Below are 24,334 nucleotides of genomic sequence, written 5' to 3'. Positions count from 1 at the left end.
AATATTCCATTGTGTATATATACCACATTTTCTTTATCTATACATCTGTTGAAGGACACCTAGGTCGGTTCCATAGTTTAGCTATTACAAGTTGAGCTGCTATAAACATTGATGTGGCTCTACCACTGTAGTATGCTGATTTTAAATCCTTTGGGTATAAACTCCGGAGTGGGATAGTAAAACTGAAAGACCAGAAAATAGAACATGGATCAGAAGGTATATATTCCTCGTTAAATATGATATAAAACAGTATATTTTATATTATAAAATGGATTTCTATTTAATATACACACATGTGCATTATATGTAATTCTTAAGAGTCAGAACATGTCCTGTGAAGAAGTAATTCTACATAGGAGTTTTTGTATATATTATATATAATATTCACATATATGGAATAAATGTTATTTTTATAAAAAATGTGTTTTATATTTAACAGACTTCTACATAGCAGAATACTTCTATACAGGACATATTCTCACCTCTAAGAGCACCTCTGTGTTCAAAACAGATGCTGCATTTTATTAGCAGGTGATCCAGATGGGCTCCTAAACCTCTCTGAGTCTTAGTTTCTACATATAAGAACAAAGGGGGGCTGTGTTGTAGCTCAGTGGCAGAGCACTCGCCTGGCATGTGTGAGGCACTGGGTTCAATCCTCAGCACCACATAAAAATAAATAAACAAAATAAAGATATTATGTCCATCTACAACTAAATATATATATTTTTTAAAAAGAAGAAGAACAGAGGCACTATGACCATAATGTGATAGATATCAGGGTGATTAAACGTTTTATCATACGCTTGACACAAAATATAGACAAATATATTAGCCTTTTCTCATCCTATTTTCCATTTTCTCCGTATACCTTTGTATAGACCTTTGCTAACATCCAACTGGCAGTTTTACTCTGCTGTTCCTATCCACCTAAAAGCAGCATGGTACAGAGATTAAGAATGAAATCTTGAGCCAGGCCAAAAAGGTTCAAATATGGATTATGCTAATCACAAACTCTGGATTTTAGGGCAAATTGTTTGACCTTTATGTGCCCCACTACTCATTCATTAGTAAAACTTGGCTTGTAATTGTAACATATTCACAGAGTAACTGGGAAGATTGCAAGCATTTAAAACAGCATCGGACACAGAAAAAAGGTAACTAGAATGAGTTATTGTGATTAATACCTACCTTTCATCTTCCGACATTAAGTTTAATCCTAAGTAAAATTTCAAATGAATAATAAATAAAAGGGTTTTTTTTTGCTTTCGATTTTTCAGAAAAGTACTCTATATCATAATGCTGCACATTTAGTAAATTGCATAAATTATGTGGGTAGATATCAGGGTGATATCTACCCAAAGGGAACATTTTTTAAATCTCAGGGTGATAATTCATTTGATTTTTTTTTTTTACTATGAGAAGAATTGAAAAACTCAGCAGAAAGAAAGAAGTACATAATGTGAGCAATACAGCAATGCATGATTAAAAATCAATGACTAGCCAGACATGGTGGAGCACACCTGTAATCCCGGCAGCTCAGGAAGCTGAGGCAGGAGGATTGTGAGTTCAAAGCCAGCCTCAGCAGTAGCGAGGCACTAAGCAACTCAGTGAGACCCTGTCTCTAAATAATATACAAAATAGGGCTAGAGATGTGGCTCAGTGATTGAGTGCCCCTGAGTTCAATCCCTGGTTCAATACCCCCCGCCCCCAAAAAATCAATGATTAAACTTTAGATGGCATCCTGGTTGTTTTCATCTAAGGTTTCTTTTAAAAACAAACTATAGGAGTTAGGAGAAGGAAAAACTGAGAGGTTGTTGTTGCTGTTTTGGGTGGTCCTGGGAATTAAACCCAGGGCCTCAAGTGCTAGGTAAATGTTCCACTGCTGAGCCACAATCCCAGCTGAAGAATTGCTATAATGGTAGTTTAGTTTTTGCAAGATGAAAAGTTTGTTAGGTCTGTTAACAGCACTGTGAATATACTTAACATTAGTGATCTATACAATTAAAAATGATTAAGCTGGTAAATTTTATGTTATGTACTTTTCCTACCATTTAGAAAAATTAAATTATGAAACTTTTTTATACTACATAAATGCTGAGATGAAAAAATTAATGAAAAGGAATTTTAACCACGCTGATGCATGACGAGTTTCCTAACTTTTCCAGTATTCAGTCTTTTTTCCAACCATATTTCTTACTCTCTTCTATTTCTCAGGTAGCCTCTTAAATCCTATGTTATAAGAGTTAACAAGTAAACATTTACACTTTAAAATAAAAGAAATTTCACGAGTGCGAGTTTTAAGACCTATAGAGTCTGGATTCTGGAAGTGGCTTAAGAAAACTTGGGACAAAATGTGTTCTAAGTCTAGATGAGTAAATGACTTCCACTACCGCAAAAGAAAGAGGAATTAAGATGGCGCTTGTATTCCAAGTGAGAAACAGGTCAGGAAAATATGCAAGCCAGAAAACAGTCACTTTCCAGGATTTAGCTCCTGTGATAACGACCGGATTCATCACAGGATGAAAAAAACAAATCTGAACCACAACGGGAAATAATATGCAAAGGAAATAAAATAATGGGCTTTCCTGACGTGAGTTCTTTGACCCAGGCCAGAAGGAGTTCTGTGGTACCCTTAGACAGGTTTAAAATGGCACCATTCCAAAGGAAAATGAAATTAGGAAATTATTCACCCAAATAAGGGATATAAACAATCAGATCCTCTCTTGAAGCAAAGCAAGCTCATTTGTGTCAACCCGATGGAAGCCTCATTTTATTAAAAGATTGATGGGAACATTGCTCCTTTCCTCCACATCCCTCTTAAGACTCAAATGTGACAAAGAAATATTAAACAGGAAAGCAAAGCTAACAATAATACATTTCAATCGAGTGAACATGATTTTTAAAAATGTCATTTAGAATCAGAAATCAGTTCATTTGAGACCGTTTCTGTACACTGCTTCTTTGAGTTCCCCAGCCCTAGAAGAACTAACTCCTTCTGGAAAAGTCTGGGCCCTTGAGATTCTAGTCAGATCTATGGAGCCACAGATTTAAACCCCAAGCTCAGCTTGGATTAAACAGGCAATAGCCCATTCTCCCAAATGTACAGGAAGCAAGGGAATCTTCTCAACTCCATTTAGAAACAAGAGTCTATGGTTCATATTAATCTGTAGAAGGTGGGTCCTGATGGTTTGGCCCTTTTATTGTGCAGCTGGCTATTTTAAACTTGTGGTGGAAAGTTACTATATGTATGAAACCACTGATTTCCATTCTGACAAAAGCACCAAAACCTAGCTCTAGTGTGATATTACTCTTTCTCATAAATGGGCTTCACCATTATTAGAATAGACCTGCGATAAATAATAAATGCTTCAGAAATAAAAGGTGGAGCTATAATGATTCTTTCACCCACATATGTATATAAAGATTGAGTCAAGAAAAAAAATATTCTATTGGGAGAAAAAAACTAAAGAGGAACGTTTAGTCTCCTATATATGTCAAGCATGTTAGACATAAAGAGGAAATCTATTCTGACACCATACTGTACTATTAGGAAAACAGGGTAAGAATTTCAAAAAAGTATATGTGGTAAAATTATGTTATCATCATTGTTCACGGAATTTCTAACACTCATTTGGCTGGATTAGGTTTAGTTATAAAATACACAGGTACACTAAAACACAACCCCATCTGCCTCCTTTTTTTGGTCAATGATGCCCTCACGCTGACCTTCATGTTGTCATACATGGTAACTTTAGTCACTTAAGTTCATAATCCGTTCATCAGGGAATAGGTCTTTATCCCATCCATTACCCTGGTGAAATACTCATTTTGTCTATTATGGCTTTCTCAGGCTTCTGAAGGCTCTTTTAGGTAACTCTCAGTGATATGACACTAAAGAAGACTTGATAAAAGGTATATACCCATTCTAGCACTTTCCAATTACGAAGAGTCACTGGCAAACACTCCATAGATGAGATGGGATAAGGCCCATCAAGAGCCTTTCACTAATTCATTTGTTTCACAAACATTTACTGAATACTCAACATAAGCCAAGCTCAATTCTACTTACTTCAAGATCTTTCCAGAGATTACAAAGAAAATCCCAGAGAATTTATAATCTCCTGGAAGCAGGGCCAGAGGATAAATGTTTGAAAAAATGATTTACAAATGCTAGAAGGTAAAATGTGCTTATGGAAAATAAAAAAGTAAGGAGGAAAGAGAAGAATCCTGAGTACAGGAGAAACAACTGCATATCCATCAGGATGGCCATAATAAAAAAGACCAATGATAACAAATGTGGCTCAGACTACTGTGGAGCAACCGGAATGCCCATACACTGCTGGTGGGAATATAAAATGGTGCAGCCACTTTGGGAAACCATTTGGCAGTCTCAAAATGCTAGATATTGAATTACCATATAGCTCAGCAATTCCATTTCTGGGAATTCACCAAGAAAAGTGAAAACATAATGCCACACTAAAACATACACAAATGCTGTTATTATTCATAATAGCCAAAAGCAGAAACAGCCCAAAGTCCATCCACTTATGAATGGATAAATGAAATGTGGTATAACTATACAATGAAATATAGTCAGCAGTGGAATGAAGTAAAGTACTGATACATCTTGCAAGATAGATTAACTTTGAAAACATTGTGCTAAGTGAACTCAGTCATAAAAAAATATCCTACTCTTACATAAGGAATCCTACTCTTAACACATTTTCCCTTGGTAAATGAAAACTTTGGCTTACACAAAGTATATATATTCCAATAAATAAATACACATGTTCACATGTGTATATATATGTACATATATATACATGTATATATTCCAATAAATTCCTGTAATGAATAAAAATAATAATACCACAATCCAGTGGAGTCTACCACAGGAATGCAAAATTGGTTCAATATTCAAAAATCTATCAATGTAACCATATATGATAATAGTCTAAAGAAGAAAACTTACATGATCATATCAATTGATGCTGAAAAAGCATTTAATAAATTCAACAACTATTCATATGTAATAAATACTCTAAAAACAAACAAACAAACAAACAACAACAACAACAAAAAAGCCCACCAAGAACAAAACTGACAAAGTGCTCTTACAAAACACATTCAGCAGGCATCATGCTTAATGCATGCTTTCGCCCTAAGGGTGGGAAGAAGGCAAGGATGTCCCCTTTCACTGCTCTTATTCACTATTAGAGTAGACACCCCAGCTACTGCAAGGAAAGAAATAAAAGTCATACAGATTAGAAAGGGAGAGATAAACCTTTCCCAGTCACAGATGACATAAAGATGATATCATTATTTTTAATAAAAGAAAGTCCCCAGCAACCTTCACTAGAACTACTAAAACTAACAAGTCAGTTTGGTAAGAAGGTATACATTTATATTTTTATAAGCTAGAAATGATTAAGTGGAGATGAACATTTATAAATATTTAAAAATAGTTATAATTCACAATAGCTAAAAAAGGAAACAATTACTTAAGTGTAAACTTAATACTGTTTTCTCAAAACTTCAAAATGCTGATGAAAGAAGTAGAAAAACTAATTAAATAGAGAAGCAAACCAGTTCATAGATTAGAAGTTTCAACACAGAAAAGATATCAAGTGCACCCAAACTGCAGGATAGATTTAATGAAATTCCAACAAAAATCCTAGCAGAAACTTTTTGAGAAAATAAAGTCAATTTCAAAATTTAAATGAAAAGACAAAGAAACTAGGTAAGTTCAAACAATTTAAAATGAAGAATGAAGTTTAGGCATCACAGAATCCAATTTGCAGACTTTTAATGTTACAGTAATCAAAAACGTACGATATTATGAAGGAACAGATACATAGATGAAGAGAACAGTGAGCCCAGAAATAGACCACACACATGTGGCCAATTAATTTGCAACAAAGGCACAAAAGCAATTGAATATGGAAAAGATAACCTTTCCAACCAACGCTGCTGAACCTCACACAAGACACCAAAAACACAATATAAAAAGGAAAAAAAATGATAAATTGTACCTCATCAAAATGAAGACCTCATGTTCTATAAAAGACATTGTAAATGAATAAAAAGATAAGTCTGGCAGGAAACCTCTCCAGATAACATAATCTAAAATGAGCAATGTACTTAGAAAATATCATCTTAAAAGTCAGTGTTAAGAAAACAAACTATCTGGGCTTGGGTGTAGCTCAGTATGATCTCTTGCCTAGCATGTACAAGGCCATGGGCTTGACCCCCTAACACCACAAAAAACAATCCCCCTAAAAATAAAACAAACAGACCCCCCTCTGGCAGAGGGACACAAACTTCCCTTAAAAATTAACCAAAAGACTTGAATTGACCTTTACCAAAAAGGATATATGAAAGAAGAATTATGCTGATTTTTCAAAATGTTGCAAAGAATTTAATAGAAAAAGAATAATCTTTTCAAAAAATGGGATTAAAAAAATGAACCTTGACTTAAACCTCAAACCTTACGTAAAAAAATATCCCAAAATTGATCATAGATCTAAATGTAAAGCATAAAACTATAAAAGCTTTAAAGAAAACATAGGAGAAAAAATTTTTTATGACCTGGAATTAAGCAAAGAGATCTGAGATGCTATACCAAAAGCAAGAGCAATATTAAAAAATTGATCAACCAGACCATCAAAATTAAATATCTTGCCTGAAAAATCTATTGATTTTTTTAAGAGAATGAAAAGACAAGGTATGGACTAGAAGAAAATATTTACAAATCTCATAGTCTAATTAAAAAATAAGCAAAAGACCCAAACAGAAACTTTACTAACCAGGAATGGTAGATAAGTACCTGGACGTACATGAAAACAAGTTCAACATCATTAGCCGTTAAGGAAATCCCAATTTCAACCATGGCAAAATATGACTTCATCCCTATCAGAAGGCCTAACAAAACTGTCAGTATGCAGAACCTGCGTATGCAGGTTCACAGGGGTCCTATTCACCACATTCAAAAGGTGGACACTATGCACATGTCCATTGACAAATGAATGGATGGACAAAATGTGGTATATCATGCAGCCTCCAAAAGAGAAGAAATCCTGTCACATGCTACAACATATGCTAAGCGAATAAGCTAGTCACAAAAGGACAACTGCTGCATGACTCCACTTCTGTAAGGGAAATAGGCAAACTCATATAGGTATAGAAAGTGGAATAGTGGTACAGGACATGTTATTTTTTATTATGGTAAAAAGGCACACACCTATAGTCCCATCTACTCAGGAGGCTGAGACAAGAAGATCATGTGAGCCCATGAGTTTGAGACCAACCCCGGGCAACTTAACAAGACTCTGTCTCAAACAAAAGAGAGAGAGATTTTTTAAAAAAAGGAAGTTGAAGGGTGTTTAGCAGGGGACGAAAGGAAGTTATTTACTAGGTATAGACTTTCAGTTCTGCAAAATGAAAACCGTGTGCAGATCTGTTTTCTCAACAGTATAAACCACTTAACACAGCTGAGCTGCACATTTAAAAATGTTTAAGATAGTGAATTTTTATCATATGTGCTTTTTACCATAATAAAAAATAACAATGACAACAGCAAGTGCTGACAATGACATGGAATGACAAGAACTTCTCTACATTGCTGGAATATAAAACTCTGGAAAGCATTTGACAATTGCTTATAAACACATTTAACAGAAAACCCAAGAATCCTACTCTTACATATTTTCCCTCGGTAAATAAAAACTTTGGCTTACACAAAAACCTGTATAGGAATGTGCATATCAACTTTCTTTGTAATTAACCCAAACTGGAAAAAAAACAATATGTCCTCCACTGGGTGAATGGATAACCAAACTATGGTGCAGGTCTATACTATGGAGCACTACTTATCCTTAAAAAGGAACAGTGAACAAATATGGCAACATGGTTGGCCACAAACCTCTCAAAGCTGCTGTGCTGATTGAAAGATACCAGCCTCAAAAGATTTTAGACTGAAGGATTCCATTTGATATTCATTTTTTTAAAATATGTTTTTGTTGTTGGTGGACACAATACTTTTATTTAGTTATTTTTATATGGTGCTGAGGATTGAACCCATCACCTCACATGCACTAGGCAAGCACTCTACCACTGAGCCACAACGCCAACCCCCACATGTGACATTCTTGAAATGACAAGACTAAAGTGAAGAACAGATCAGTGATGCCATCTGTTAGTGGCAAAGGAAGGGGTGCCAAGAGCAGTTGACTGTAAAAGGATTGTACCAGGGACATTTTGGGAGTGATGGAATTGTAACATAGTCTGACTGCAGTAGTGGTTATACAAACCTACACATGCTAAAGTTCTTAGAACTTTACACATGCACTCCCCCACCTCCACCCCCCAAAAAAACCAAACAAATGATAAATGATGGAGAATGACATCTTTTGAGAAGGTCATGATTACAATAGCAGTGACTGAAAGTGGTCCACCAAAAAATAAAAAAAATAAAATTAAAAAATACCAACATATGAGGGATTCTAGCACTCTAGGAGGCTGGCTTTTTGACTTTTGGTTTAATGACTTCTCAGAATCTGGCTCCTGGATTTAACGTCAAGAAAGGAAGCAATGCCAGGCATAGTGGCATAGGCCTGTAATCCCAGTGGCTCAGGAGGCTGAGGCAGGAGGATTGCAAGTTCAAAGCCAGCCTCAGGAACTTAGAGAGGTCCTAAAGCAACTCAGCAAGACCCTGAGTTGGGCCAGGGATGTGGCTCACTGGTTAAGCACCACTGGGTTTAATCCCTGGTTAAAAAGAGAGAGAGAGAGAGAGAGAGAGAGAGAGAGAGAGAGAGAGAAGGAAAGCCATTATAAAATGTTTATATTGTAAGGCTCAATCCCTTTTTTGATTTTCTATACCTCTTTGGGTAGAAATATAATATAGAGTAATATTATATGATTTGGTGTTGCCTAGCAAATGTCAAGATTAACAATCACAAGGTTCATGACTGTGAGGCATTTTCATTGTTAAATTAAATTATTATAAATTAAAATTTATAAGGACAAGAATCACTGTATGTTAACATCCTTATTGATAGGAGGAAGTGCATGCTATCTCTAACCTGTGCAATTACTTAATAGGATTTATCAAAGGGCTTTCCCTCCCTCCTTCCCACTTTTGCTTAACTGTTGCCTTCCCAATAAAGCCTCCCTGACCTCCCTATTCTAAACTATAACCTCCCTCCTAGATTGCCTATTCTAATTTCTTGCTGTATTTTCCTCTTGTCACTTTCTAATATTCTACCTAATCTGTTTGGATTTGCTTTCTGACTCATCCCTACTAGAATGTAACCTCCACAAGAGAAGGAAGCTGAGTCTCTTTTGTTACTGGAGTCTTTAACAGTGTCCCTAGAGTCCTTAATAGTGACTGGCATAATTGGATGAGAATGCTCTGTAAATATTCGTTGAGAGGAAGGAGCCCTTCCTAGACCTGGGTGAGATGTGTGGCCAGTGCCTGGTTATGTAACATTGCTATAGTAAAGCAATAGACAGATTCCCTTCTCTTCCTCCAATAAGATATGAGGGTGAAAGCGCTTCCACTCTCCTGGTGAAATGAGAGCTATAAATTAAAACACTGTCATTTATGAATGCAACCAGAGTAGTCCTTAACAAATATCACCTTAGACAAATCCTTTAACTTCGTAGATAGGAGAAATAATCCCCAGCAGCAGCATTATGCTTCTATAATTATAGCAATATTATACCTTATTAGGATCAAACATAATTTTAACACTTACCAACCATTTTTCTACATGTTTACTACTGAAACCAGTCCAGTGAAGTAGAACCAAAATAATTCGCCAGACCAAATTCTTCTTCCAGCAAAAACTAGAGTGTGAAGCAAACCTATCTATTAACATCACCTTTCAAGGGCTGATCCCTATTGATCTGGGTAGGAAGTTATCCTTTAGAGATGCATCAGTATAATGGTCCAAAATACTGATCATTGTGCCCTACTGTTTGGCTTCAAATACTGCCTTAGCCTCCTGCCAGAGAAGTTTCGTTGGGGAAGTCCACTGAATCTCTGGGCCCAGTCTCCTCATCAGTAGAACTGTATAACAGAAGCACTTAAACTTCATATGGTTGTTTTAGTGATTTGATGAGTCAATATAAATAAAGTTCTTGGAGCTGAACTTGGTATGTAACAGCATCCAATAAAAGCCATTACTATTAGACTACCTTTGTAAACTCAAGTTTTACCACATGATTCTGTACAAGTTAGTCCTGATTCCTCAAATGCTGACACTTATCAGGATGTTATCTAAAAATCTAGATGGACATTCCTTTCCCATTACTAAAAATGTAAATAAAAGTCACAATTTTAATGAAGATAAATTGTCTTGATTTTCTTTACTTAGGAGTATAACATACTTTTAAATAAGGGTAAAAGATAGGAAAGAGAATTTTTCCCTATTTTTTTTTTAATCAGCTTCTTAACAGTTATACACAGTTGTGATTGTGAAGCACATTTTGGGTTAGCATTTTGTCTTTTTCTTTGATTTTTTAATCTTAAGTTTCTCTTATAAAGTCCTGAAGCACCCAGTGCCCCACTTGTAGCTATAGGGAACATTCAATAGATAAGCAATTGAAGGCATACTAAAGAAATTTATACCAAGGAGAGTTACTCTATAATGTACCTCCTGAAGTGGAGTAAAGGTGACTGGGATGATCTCACCTTCAATACTTACAGTAAATAAGGAACACAAGACAAACACATAAACTAGAAAAGGAATCAAGTTGTCTTGACAGTTGTCTCTTGGCCTCCATGGGGACTGGGTCCAGGATCTGTTAATGCTCAAGTTGTTATATTAAATGGCACAGTATTTGCATATAATCTATGGATATCCTCCTGTATACGTTAAATAATCTCTACCTTACTTATATCAAATACAATGTCAATGCTAATATAAATGATTGTTACACTGCATTATTTAGGGAATGAAAAAAAAACAGCCTACATATGTTCAGCACAGATGCAATTTTTTCCAAATATTTTTGATGTGCAGTGTGTTGAAATCAGAGATACGGAACCCATGCACATGGAGAGCTGACTGTATAGGTGTCCTAACAGGAGTACAAACAAAGGAGGTGGTGGCTCCAACTCAGCTGGTGCAGAATCAAGGTCAAGAATGTCTTTAGGAAGGAAGAGACATGATGCTGACCCTTGAATGATCAGTAGCATTTCAATAGGTATAGCAGGGGCAGGAGGGAGCTCAGAGGAAGAGGGAACAGAAGGAAGAAAGATCAGGTATCAAAAATACCTGGGGCAGGCTCTGTGGTGACCCAGCATGACGAAGTCCAAGGTATGCGGACTCTTTAAAGAAAGATAAGTAAGGCAGAAGAGGTCAGTTTGGGTTAAAATGAGGAGAGCCTGGAATTCATTTAGGAAACACTATGGGGTCAGTCACAAGTTTGAGTCAAGAAGTAACAGGACAAAAGGAAAATTCTCCCCAGCAATATCCAGAATTATCAGGAGGAGGGGAGGGAGCATTGGGTGCTTTGCCCACCAGTTTTCCCAGATCCACTCATCTGAGGCTTCTGGGGACCACACCTCTCTGTGCCCACCCCCCAATTCCCAGAGGTCTTGGGTAGTTCCATTCCGGCATTGGAGGTTTGAGATCTGAGGAGACCCTCTCCCCTAAATTCATCCCCTGGTCCACTTTATACAGGGAGTGCCTATCCTAACTCCTTTGGTAAGTTCCTATCCTAGGTACCAGCTCTGTTTCTTTCTCCTTCAAAAAAGGATGGGTCCTGTTTGGGTCTTTCTGATCCCCTGGCCCAGGCATCATCTGTGCATGAACACTACGACCAGGGTACAGAGCACCTTGGCTACTGAGGCCTGGGTTTCCCAGTCTCACCCATGGTGCTCCGTGACTCCAACTGAAACACATTTGGTTGCACTCATTGCTCAATTTGCCTTGTCTGAGCCTTGGAACATTGCTATCTTAGCTACTCTGTGGTACTTGGAAGCCTGTGCCATCCTGAATCTCCCTGTCAGACTTAGAAGTGAGGGATGGTAAGACCTAGAGAGGCTGCTAGAACACAGCCACTCTTGAACTTCTCTAGTTTTCTAGAGTTAGCTAAAAATAAATAACCTAAGGACTGCAAAAAAGGCTACACTGCAAGAACGGAGATGTGGAGTGATAAAGACTGGACAACAGAGATGGAGAGGGTAGGCTGATGGTAAAGATTCTACACTTGGAAGAAATAAATCTATGGTTTTTGGAACTCAGAATGTAAAGGATGGTGAGAAACAAGGAAGAGTCAAAGAACATCATAATGTAATGTCTAGATACCAAAGGAAGCCATGTGTACAATGGCAAAATAGCTGGGTTGGCAGGAATGCACTGCATGTATTCTCTATTGTGTCCATTCAGGGTATCCAGCATCATCTTACCCATCTGGAATGAAAGCCCTGAACTTCATTCTTCTCTATGGTTGGATAATTCTCCATTCTATATTTATAAAATATCTTTATGTGTTTATTTGTTGACAACAACTAGGCTGATTCCATATCTTGGTTATTGTGAATAGTGCCACAATAAACATGGGTATACAGGTATCTCCTTTGTATGTTGACTCCTTTCCTTCAGACATATACTCAGGAGTGGTTGATGAATTTATTTTGTTTTGTGAGGAACCACCATAACATAGGGGCTGTACTAATTTATATTCCTACCAACAGGATGGAAGAATTCCTTTTTCTCCATATCCTCTTGGTGGATTCCTTATTGGTACATAAGGATGTTACTGATTTTTATTTGTTGATTTTGTATCCTGTTACTTCACAGAACTGTTTATCAGAACTAAAAGTCTTTTAGTGGAGTTTTTCGGATTTTCTATGTACAGAATCATATCATCAGCAAAGAGGGACAATATGACTCCCTCCTTTTCTTATTGTATACCTTTAATTTCTATCTGTTGTCTAATTGTTCTAGCTAAAATTTCTAGTACTGAAACTGAGTAAGAATAGTGAGATAGACATCCTTGTCTTGTTCCTGATCTTGGAGGAACTGCTTCCATTTTATCCCCTTTAGCATGATGTTTGCAATGGTCTTGTCTTCTACAGCCTTTATTATGCTGAGGTATGATCCTTCTATTCCTCTCTTATTTAGGGCTTCTATGGTGAAGAAATGTTGCATTTTATCACAGTCTTTTTCTGCAGCTATTGAGACAATCATATGATCATATCCCTATTTTCTTTGTGTGCTGTATTATGCATTACATTTATTGACTGGCATATGTTGAACTATCCTTGAATCCCTGGAATGAAACTAACTTGATTATTGTGAATAATCTTTTTAATATGCTGTTGAATTTTATTTTCTAATATTTTACTGAGAACTTTTGCCACTAGGTTCAACAGGGATATTGGTCGATAGCTCTCTTTTTTGTTGTTGTGTTATTATTAGGTTTTAGTAGCAGGGTAAGACTGGCTTTGTTGAATGAGTTTGGAAAGGTTCCTTCCCTTCTTATTTTATAGAATAGTTTGAGAAGCTTGGTGCTAGTTCTTCTTTTAAAGGATGGTAAAATTTAGCAGTGAATCCACTCAGTCCTACTCTCCTCTTCTTGGGAGATTTTTAAAAATTATTACTTTTTTAGTCTCATTACTTGTTATTGATCCATTTAGATTTTTTTATATCCTCTTGCTTCAATCTTTTTAAAAATTTTTTAAAATATGGACACAATATTTTTACTTTATTTATTTTATTTATTTTTTATGTGGTACAGAGGATTGAACCCAGCACCTCATGTGTGTGAAGCAAGCACTCTACCACTGAGCTATAACCTCAGATATTGCTTCAATCTTATCTTTAATCTTAGGTCACATGTGCCAAGAAATTTGTCCATTTCTTCTAGATTTTTCAAATTATTGGCATATAGTTTTTCAAAATATTACCTAATAATCCTTTGAATTTCAATGGTATCTGTTCTAATACCTCCCTTTTCAACTAATTTTAGTTATCTGTATCTTTGTTTCTTTTAGTTAGTTTAGCTAAAAAGGTTTGTCAATTTTGTTCATCTCTTCAAAGAATCAACTCTTGGTGTCATTAAAGTTCTGTATGGTTTCTTTTTTTGTCCATTTATTTCTGCTGTAATCTTTACTCTTTATTTTTTTCTACTGATTTTGGATTTGGTTTGTTCTTGTTTTTCTAAATACTTGAGATGCATCATTGGGTAATTTCTCTGAGATCTTTCTCCCTCTCCTCCCTCCTTTATGTAAGCACTTATTGCAACAAACTTCCCTCTCAGTATTGCTTTCATCGAATTCCACTAGTTCTGGTATGTTGTGTTTCCATTTTAATTTGATTCAAGAAATTTTAAAATTTCCCCTTTGGTTTCTTCAATGACCCACTCACTGTTCATTCAATATTTGTTGTTCAATCTCTGTATAATTTCTGAAGTTTCTCTTGCTGTTGATTTCTGGTTTCATTCCACTGTAATAAATAAGACGTAATAAATTATTTCAGTTTTTGTGAATTTGTTAAGACTTGCTTTGTGGCCTAATTTATGGTCTTTTGTGGGAAAAGTCCCACATGTAAAGATGAAAAGAATATATATTCTGAAACTGTTGAGTGGAATATCCTGTAGACGTCAGTTAAGTCCTACAATGTAATTTAACTCTGGTTTTTTAATGAAAAATTTTTTTTTTGTGTGTGTGTGTGTGTATGATTCATTTATTGTTGAGAGTGGAGTATTAAAGTTGCCTACTATTGTTATATTGGAGTCTCTCTCTCCCATTATGTCCAACAGTGCTTGTTTTATAAAACTGGATGCTCCATCATTCAGTGTATATATATTTATAATCATTATATCTTATTTATTTTTTTACAACTTTTAAAACTTCTCTCTCTCTCTCTTTCTCTCTCTCTCTCTCTCTCTCTCTTTCTCTCTTTTATGTGGTGGTCAGGAAGGAACCCAATGTCTCACATGAGCTAGGCAAGCACTCTACCACTGAGCACAACCCCTGCCCTCATTATATGTTCCTAATAAATATCCCCTTGATCAATACAGAGTGATCTGCTTTATCTCTTCTGATTGCTTTAAAACCTATTTTAATTGGATATCATTATAGTTACTCCTGCTTGCTTTTGGATTCCATTTGCTTAGAATATCATTTCCATCGGTTCACCTTCAGTCTGTGTTGTTCTATGCAGGTGAGATGATTTTTTTGTCGGGTAGCATATTGTTGACTCTTACTTTTTAATTTATTGAGCCAGTCTTCTCTCTCCCAGATTTTAATATTCTTTCTTTGTCCTACACTTTGGCCCTTAAATTACAACAGGTCACAGGGAGGTTCTTTTCTGATTATGTCTCTTTGAGGTTCTACCTGCCTCCTGAATGTGAGGATCCATGCCTTTCCCAAGATTTGGGAAATTTTCTCTTATTTCATTTGCTGGATTTTCTATGCCTTCAGCCTATAGCTCTTCTCCTTCATCTATTCCAATTATGCAAGAGCTTGTTTTTTTTAATGGTGTCCCAGAGATGGTATGTTCTTTTCATTTTTATTAGTTTTTCCTTTTTTATCATCTGAATGTGATATTTCATTAGACTTGTCTTCAAGAATTGATCTAGTTTGACTATAAGGGTTTCAACTGAGGATGTTTGTTTGTTTCTTTTTAAACCTGATTTATTAAGATTTTTATTTCCAAGATTTTTGCTTAGTTCTTTCCTAAATTTCTGTCTTTCTACTGAATTTCTCATTCATATCCTGCCTTGCCTTTCTTAATTCATTCAATTGTTTACCTGAATTCCCTTGGAATTCATCTGGCTTTTAAAGATTGTTCTTTTCAATTAATTATATGTCTGACACTTTATCTATTTTGATAGCTTTAAAATCAGTTACTATAGAGTTATAAACTTTAGGAGGCTTCATACTGCCTTGTGTTTTCATATTACTTATGGTTCCATGCTAAGATTTATGTATCTGTTGGGGCGGATATCTCTTCCACTTTTACGTGAGGGCTGTCTTAATAAGCAACCTTCTCTTAACAATGTGTTTGAAGTATGGTTTTATTGTGTAGTGTTGAGTTTTATTCCAATTGGGTTTCATAGTATACTCTCCCTATGGCTTCTTTGGCTGTGATTAGTAAGTTTTGACACAAGGCACACTGTATCAGAGCCTGAGGAATGCTTAATATGTAGTTCGTGAAACAGTGGGTCCCTCTGGTAATTTAGGCTGATGTGGTATACACCACAGACCATGAGGGATGCACCCTTGTGAATACTCCTACATTGGGAGTGGAAGCCCTTATCATGTGGTAAGGGTTTCCATTGCCACTATTGAAATTGGCTCTGTTAGGTGAAAGCAATTCTGATATTGACTCTTTCAACTGGGGTGAAGGACCTGAAGCTTTCATCCTCTGTTTAGCCCTTAGTATACTTCCTGGTGTTTCACATGGAGAGCCACAGGCTGAGATTAGAGCCCACCCTCTGCAGCACTCATGTCCAGGTTGACAGGATGTAGGAGCAAGTGATGTTGAGGAACCTCATAGGTGTCATATCCACATAGAAGTATTATTTCTCTTTGCTCTTATATGGGGTGACTGTCGAGGAACAGAACATCAGACCCCTCTAGTTGTGCACACTTGTTATCATATCATTGTTTAGGGGCATTCTTTAAGTTGATGTATCTGCCAAGGTTCAGGCAGGATTGGGTCATGCTAGATGCAGTTCCTCTCAGCTGGGCTGGAAGCGTAGCTCAGTGACAGTGCAGCAACCCAATATCTGCTAATTCCTGGGCTCAGTCCCCAGTTTTGAAAAAAAAAGGGGAGGGGGGTAAAAACAATAACCGAAAAGAAAGGGTAAAAAAATAGAATATATGTGTGTGTGTGTGTATTAATGTTTTAGTTGTAGAGGGACACAATATCTTTATTTTATTTATTTTTATGAGGTGCTAAGGATCAAACCCAGTATATCACACATGCCAAATGAGTGCACTACCACTGAGCCACAACTCCAGCCCCAGAATAAAAATATTTTTATAAAAGGAAAAGAAAGCAGGAGAAAATTTTTAAAAAATCACAATTATAAAAGGGAAGAAATGAAAAAGAGAAAAATAAAAATAATAGTATACTGGCTAAGGGCTCTTCAGCCCCCAATTCTTTTCATCGTGGTGCTCTCCAGGTGACTGGCAGGAATGCTTTGTGGCTGAGGCTTTTAGGAGTCCCTCTAAGCTTCTTTGCACACTGGACTGAGCCACCACAGAATGTATAACTCACTAAGCAACAATCTCTTCCTAGTCTCTTGGGCTACACATCCCAGGGTGAAGCCAAGCCTCTGCCTTTAGGCAGAGATTCTTCCCAGAGTTCCTTGGGTTGTATGCTTCAAGGGACAAACACTAGTTCATGTCACCAGGAGCGCGGCAGGTGGGGAGAGGCCATGGGGTTCAAAGATCTATGCTGGGAGCAGAGGTAGCAAGTTCCATGAGATCTACCATCCATTTTGCTAGAGCCCCAATTTTGGATTTGACATGAAATCACACTCAAGGGATCAGCCTCACGCTACCACCATTCTAACAGCAGATCTCCCAAACTGTCAACTGTCAAGAAAGTACCTTCCACACCACAGACTGCAATTCCTACCACATAGAATTCTGAGCGGATTTGTGCAGAAGTCTTGCACCTGAGCCAAAACTGTCTCCTGGAATAAATGCCCACTGAGCCTGGGATAAGAAAAGGCCATTGGATCTTGGAGCTAGAAAAATGCAGGTACTTCTGATCCCCTTTACAACAAGTCAAATAACAGAACCCTTCTCAAGATGGCTCCCAGTTATGGCACTGTATGTATAAGCAGGAAATGCAGAGATCTTCTCTGGCACCAGCATGCTGTGCAGATCCCAGGTCTCTTGTCTCTTTCAAATTGTCAGATTCTAGGCTTGTGAAGATCACCAGGGCTCTGTCCTCCTCACCTGTACTCCTGCTGGGGGGGAACTCCCCCTCCCCCTGCTAAGCCTTCAAGCCTGGGTGCCGGGACACTGTTCTCTTACTACACTAATATCTAATATATCTGGGTTTCACCTGGTCACTGAATCTCTACTATTGCATGCCCATACTTTCCTATGACCACCCACCTCAACATGCAGCTACATGCCTGTTGTTCTGGTTCTGTCTTACAAGAAGCAGAAGAGTCCTCTAACCTGCCATCTGTGTGCTTTTCTCACTCTCTTTCTACCTCCAGATACTGTGAGTCTTGCCCAAGGTGGGCTTCACAGATTGTCAGGTTGCACATGGCTTCAATCACATCTAAATAGCTCAATTTAACTGTTAGAGATCATTTTTTTAAAGAAGATACCTTTTCCTTGGCTGTTTCCAAATATATCAGTTTTGGTCTATATGTGACAACTTTCTTGGATATGGAAAAAAACTCATGTTATATGCCATTTGCTGCTTTGGTCTAAAGCTTCACTAATACTTTCCACATATCTCAGCAGAAGTTAAAGTCTTTAAATAAATATACAAATAAGGTGACAATAACATACTTTTTCATTAAAGAGAAGTGACAAGGAAAGAACAAGCAAAAGTTCTTTGAAAGTGTCTTCTGTGAGGACAGAAGACTAGCTCAGATTCAGGTAAAGGGCAAGAATGACAGCTGAAGAAGTTTCCCATCCTCTCTTCTCATCTTTTTTTTAAAAAGTATTTTCTAGTTGTAGATGAACTCAATACCTTTATTTTGTGTATTTATTTTTATATCTTGCTGAGGATTCAACCTAGCACCTCACAAGTGCCAGGCAAGTGCTCTACCACTAAGCTACAAACCCAGCCCCTCTTCTCATCTTCTTAATGCTACTGTCTAGAGCCCTAGTCCCATCTTGGGTAACCATGGTAACTAAAGAGCCAGATTCTCCTAATGCTTAAGGAAATATAAGAGGGAGCACTTAAGAAGGCTGCTGTGGTTCCACCTACACCTGATGGACAGGGGAGAACAAGATGCTCAGCCAGTGTCTCTCAGAGAAACAGCAGAATCTGGTACTAGTGCACTGCTAATGATTTGAAGTTTAAATGTCCTTGAAAAGTTCATTTGTTAAAGGTTTGGTCCCCAGCTGATGGCTCTGCTAGGAGGTGGTGGCACTTTTAGGAGGTGGGGCCTAGCTGGAGGAAGTAAGTCATTGGTGTGTGGTCAGAAAGGGTACATTTGGATCCCTGCTCCTTCCTTTTTTTTCTCTCTGTGCTTACCAGTTATGAGCTGGGCTGGGGATGTAGCTCAGTAGTAGAGCACTTGCCTAGCATGTCAAAGGACCTAGGTTTAATTCCAGCACCACGTAAAAAACGATAATAATTTAAAAAACAAAAGCACCAGATGCCATGAGCTGAGTGTCTCTGCTCCACCATTTGTTCCCACCATGATGTTCTGTCTTACCACAGGCCAAAAGTAATGGGGTCAGCTGACCAGGGACTGAAATCTTTGAAACCACGAGCCAAAATAAATCTTTTCTCCTTTCAAGTCATCGGAAGTGTTTTGTCACATGACAGAAAGCAGACTAACACAAACACCTGAGAAGTTAGTTCATTCTACTTACAGATTTTGAAATTGAGGAAGCTGAGGCTGAATCTTCCTTAATTAATATTACTTGGTACCCTCAGTACCTTTCTGGCAAAAACACAACCCTGTTGTCCTCATATAGCACTGCTTTCTGTCCACCGATTCCCAGGGCCTTTTAATCCAGGAAGCTACCCAGCAGTGAAAAGGACCCAATAACCAAGCCACCATTAATTCCCCCAAGGCGAGTCTCACTTCTTTTGCCATTTTTAGAAATTATAGGTATTTTCCAATACGTATAATAGAAAGCTGAGAATAATCAAACCCCGGTACATATTGTCTACTTAAACAATCTTCAATTTATCACTCTGGAAAGAGAATTTTGAAACAAATTTTGGATATCATTATTTCTTGTTAAGTAGTAAATACTTAAAGAAATCATGTAGCTACAAATGCATCAGGCACTTTTCTTCAGGGAGCTTAGGTCTCTACTGCATACCCTTCGGCTGTGCATATATTTTCTATTTAATTTCACAGCTCTAGTGCTAGTGGCCAGTTAGCAAGACTACTAAGTTGCTCTGTGACCCTATATATGCACTGACAATATTAGACTTTCATGCAGTGAGGAATTCTGGTGAAGGGATTGTTTGGACAGTAAGAAAATTGAACTTATGTCAAGAGATAAGCACATTTCTTCCTTAAAGATAAACCATTGACATTGAGCACCTGCTAAACTGGGCTTAGATCTGGCCTGAGATTTAAAGTCAATTTCCTCCATGAGTCCATATGAAAGGCACTAAGCAATGTAATTCTTAATTTTAATAAATCCACAAATTTTCACATCAATGGGATTATGGCTGTCCTAGGGCAGAGATGATTTACTTGTCCTAAGGACAGGATGGAAGTTTAAAATTAAACAATAAATGCAGTAATACTTTTCTTTCGTACAGCCACTGAATTCTTGCCCATAGGAAAAAAATACATCAAAAAAGACTGTATTTAGAAGTTTTAATTCACAAATAAGACTGTACTACTGAACTAAGTAAATAGGGATGTCATTGTGAGTATATACAGAAACATGGACGCCCGTCACCATAATGTGGATAAGTAACATTTCATTTCTAATCTTCTCTTCTGCTTCCTCCTCCTCACACCTTAGTTTTCTATATGAATTTACAAATATATATTTAAAAACAAGAATATATTAAAGAGTCAATACAAAAATAGGGGAAGCCAGAACTCTTAAGTTATGTTATCCTTAAATTTTATTCATTTGGAAAAATTCATTCCAAATATGAACGTTTTTCTGAATAGAAGTCCGCAAAACACAGTTTTCTACCTTTTGAAAACTTGGAACATTTTATCCTGTCTTGCAACACAGTTCAGACACTCATACCTGCTGAGGTTTCTCTGAATTTGTCACTAGTCTTCTTTTTCCTCCATTTCCAAGGCTTGAAGATTTTACCAATGGTGGAGAGCTTCCCCTTTCTCTTGAAGGGAGGCGTCTGGGAACCTGCTGTGGGGCCATCTGAGTTGGCTATAGAGGCTTTGTCCAGTCCATCAACTATAGAAAGAAAAGTCAAATCAGAGAAAGGCTTCAATGAAAGTTAAAACCAGCATCAACTATCTCTTCCTGGACTCTTAACAGCAAGCATAACTACTCTGATTGAACCTCACATAAAGTTGAGTTTGTCCCATTTCACAGCTGGTAGGACTCCCCTGATATCAATCAGTTAATCAATCCGTCAGAAATTATAGTCCCCTTAGGTAATGGTACTTGGGAAATAAGAAAGCAAGAGACTTACATAACAGGTGGGGACAGACAAGTGAAGTTCTGCAAAACACAGCTGAATCCATCGGCAACAACCACATCAATATTTTGTGCAGAAATAGAGGATTCTAAGTATTCCAGAAATAGGATGTTCCTCTGGAGGCTAGTTTGGCATTCTCAGTAATGAATATCACAGTTATGGTGTAGTTAAAACCATAGTTTCTCCTTCACAAAATACAATTTGATGCCAGGAAGCTAAATGCTATTTTTACAATGCTAAAACTATCTTTTGCTCCTGTTACAAGGGAAAAAAAATTAAAAGTTTTCAGCTTCAATTTATCTGATAACTATCACTAACAGCAAGAAATATGTGGAAGATGCAGGTATTGTGTGTGATAAAACATATCTTGATATGCCTTTGTCATTTTATTAATCAGAAGAAAAGCACAAAATCTTGTTTCCTTGCACTAAGTTCTAAACAGAAGGGAGATAACAATGACTTTCATTACCCCAACTACCAGATTTTAGTGACAAAGAATTAGAAGCAGCCCAGAATGGATAAACTACAGTATTATTCATTCAATGAAATAGCTTTTAGCACTTTAAAAAATGAGCAGATGGATAAATATGCAATAAAACTAAATACAGCAAAATGTTAAGTGTTGGATCTAGGTGCTAGGTTTGTGGGGGAGGTACGATCCTTTTGTCCTTTCTGTATTTTTTGAAAACTCGCATAATAACACATTGGTGAATCATATAATCATCTCAATAGATGCAGAAAAAGCATTTGACAAAATACAGCATACCTTCATGTTCAAAGCACCAGAAAAACTAGGGATAGTAGGAACATGCCTCAACACTGTAAAAGCTATATATATATGTGTGTTAAACCCAAGGCCAGCATCATTCTAAATGGAGAAAATTGAAAGCATTTTCCAGTGGAAAATGGAAACAAGACAAAGATGTCCTTTTTCATCACTTCTATTCAACATCATGCTTGAAACTCTAGCCAGGGCAATTAGACAAAAGAAAGAAATTAAAGGGATACAAATAGGTAAAGAAGAACTCAAACTATCACTGTTTGCTGATGACATAATTCTATATCTAGAAGATCCAAAAAATTCCACCAGAAAATTTATAGAATTCATAAGTGAATTTAGCAAAGTAGCAGGATATAAAATCAACACCCATAAATCAAACACATGCCTATATATCAATGATGAATCCACTGAAAGAGAAATTAGGAAAACTGCTCCATTCACAATAGCCTCAAAAAACAAAACAAAACAAAACAAAACAACAACAACAACAACAAAAAAAAAAAACCCTGGGACTCAATCTAACAAAAGAGGTGAAAGATATCTGCAATGAAAACTACAGAACACTAAAAAAAGAAATTGAAGAAAACCTCAGAAGATGGAAAGTCTCCCATGCTCCTAGATAGGCAGAATTAATATTGTCAAAATGGCCATACTACCAAAAACATTATATAGATTTAATGCAATTTCTATTAAAATCCCAATGACATTCTTCATAGAAATAGAAAAAGCAATCATAAAATTTGTTTGGAAAAATAAGAGACCCAGAGTAGCTAAAGAAATCCTTAGCAAGAAAAGTGAAGCAGGAGTCATCACAATACCAGACCTTAAACTATACTACAGAGCTGAAGTAACAAAAATGGCATGGTATTGGCACCAAAATAGACTTGTAGACCAATGGTACAGAATAGAGGACACAGAGACAAACCCACATAAATACAGTAATCTCATACTGGACAAGGGTGCCAAAAACATTCACTGAAGACAAGATAGCCTATTCAACAAATGGTGCTGGCAAAACTGGAAATCCATATATAGCAAAATGAAATTAAATCTCTATCTCTCACCCTGCACAAAAATCAACTCAAAGTGTATCAAAGACTTAGGCACTAGAACAAAGACCCTGTGCCTAATAGAAGCAAAAATAGGCCTAAATCTTCACCACGTCGACCTAGGATCTGATTCCTAAAGCACAAGAAGTAAAATCAAGTCACAATAAATGGGATGGATTCAAATTAAAAAGCTTCTTCTCAGCAAAGGAAACAATTAATAATGTGAGGAGACAGCCTACAGATTGGGAGAAAATCTTTACTACATGCACTTCCAATAAAGCATTAATCTCTAGGATATATAAAGAACTCAAAAAACTTAACACCAAAAAAACCAAATAACCCAATCAATAAATGGGCTAAGGAACTGAACAGACACTTCACAGAAGAAATACAATTTATCAACAAATATATGAAAAACTGTTCAACATTTCTAGCAATTAGAGAAATGCAAATCAAAACTACTCTAAGATTTCATCTCGCTCCTGTCAGAATGGCAATCATCAACAATACAGGCAACAATAAATGTTGGTGAGGATATGGTGAAAATGTACACTCATATGTTGCTAGTGGGACTGCAAATTGGTACAACCACTATGGAAAGCAGTATGGAGATTCCTCATAAAACTGGTAATGGAACCACCATTTAACCCAGCTATCCCACTCCTTGGTTTATACCCAAAGGACTTAAAATCAACATACTACAGTAATGCAGCCACATAAATATTTATAGCAGCTCAATTCACAATAGCTAGACTATGGAACCAACCTAGGTGTCCCTCAATAGAAGAATGGATAAAGAAAATGTGGTATATATACTCAATGGAAATTACTCAGTTTTAAAGAACAGTGAAATTATGGCATTTGCCAGTAAATGGTTGGAGTTGGAGAATATTATGCTAAGCAAAATAAGCCAATCCCACAAAACCAAAGGTCTAATGTTTTCTCTAATTTTCGGATGCTAATTCACAAGAAGGCAGGGGACACTAGGGAAGAATAGTGTTACTTCAGATTAGGTAGAGGGAAGTGACAGGAGGGGAGGGGATGTGGGGATAGGAAAGATAGTAGAATGAAACAGACATTATTACTGTGTGTACATATGTGACTACATGACCAATATGATTCTGCAACATGTAGACTCAGAAAAATGAGAAATTATATCCCATCTATGTATGGTATATCAAAATGCATAAATGCAT

The 24,334-nt window shown here is 36.8% G+C and overlaps 1 protein-coding gene across 10 annotated transcripts in view; it reads right to left on the bottom strand.

Annotated features, from left to right (window-relative positions):
* The window catches only part of Phactr2 (phosphatase and actin regulator 2), a 199,493-nt gene that overhangs the window by 76,613 nt on the left and 98,546 nt on the right, over positions 1-24,334 (bottom strand). For all 10 annotated transcript variants that reach the window (XM_048799305.1, XM_048799321.1, XM_048799290.1 and 7 more), the window contains one exon: positions 20,894-21,061. In XM_048799305.1, coding sequence (XP_048655262.1) covers positions 20,894-21,061 — 168 coding nt within the window. The remainder of the gene's footprint in view (positions 1-20,893; positions 21,062-24,334) is intronic.

The sequence above is a fragment of the Marmota marmota genome, unplaced genomic scaffold (assembly GCF_001458135.2).
Source record: "Marmota marmota marmota unplaced genomic scaffold, marMar, whole genome shotgun sequence".
Classification (NCBI taxonomy): Eukaryota; Metazoa; Chordata; class Mammalia; order Rodentia; family Sciuridae; genus Marmota; species Marmota marmota.
The sequence above is the reverse complement of the archived record's forward strand: the minus strand, read 5'-3'. Positions and strand labels throughout refer to the sequence as shown.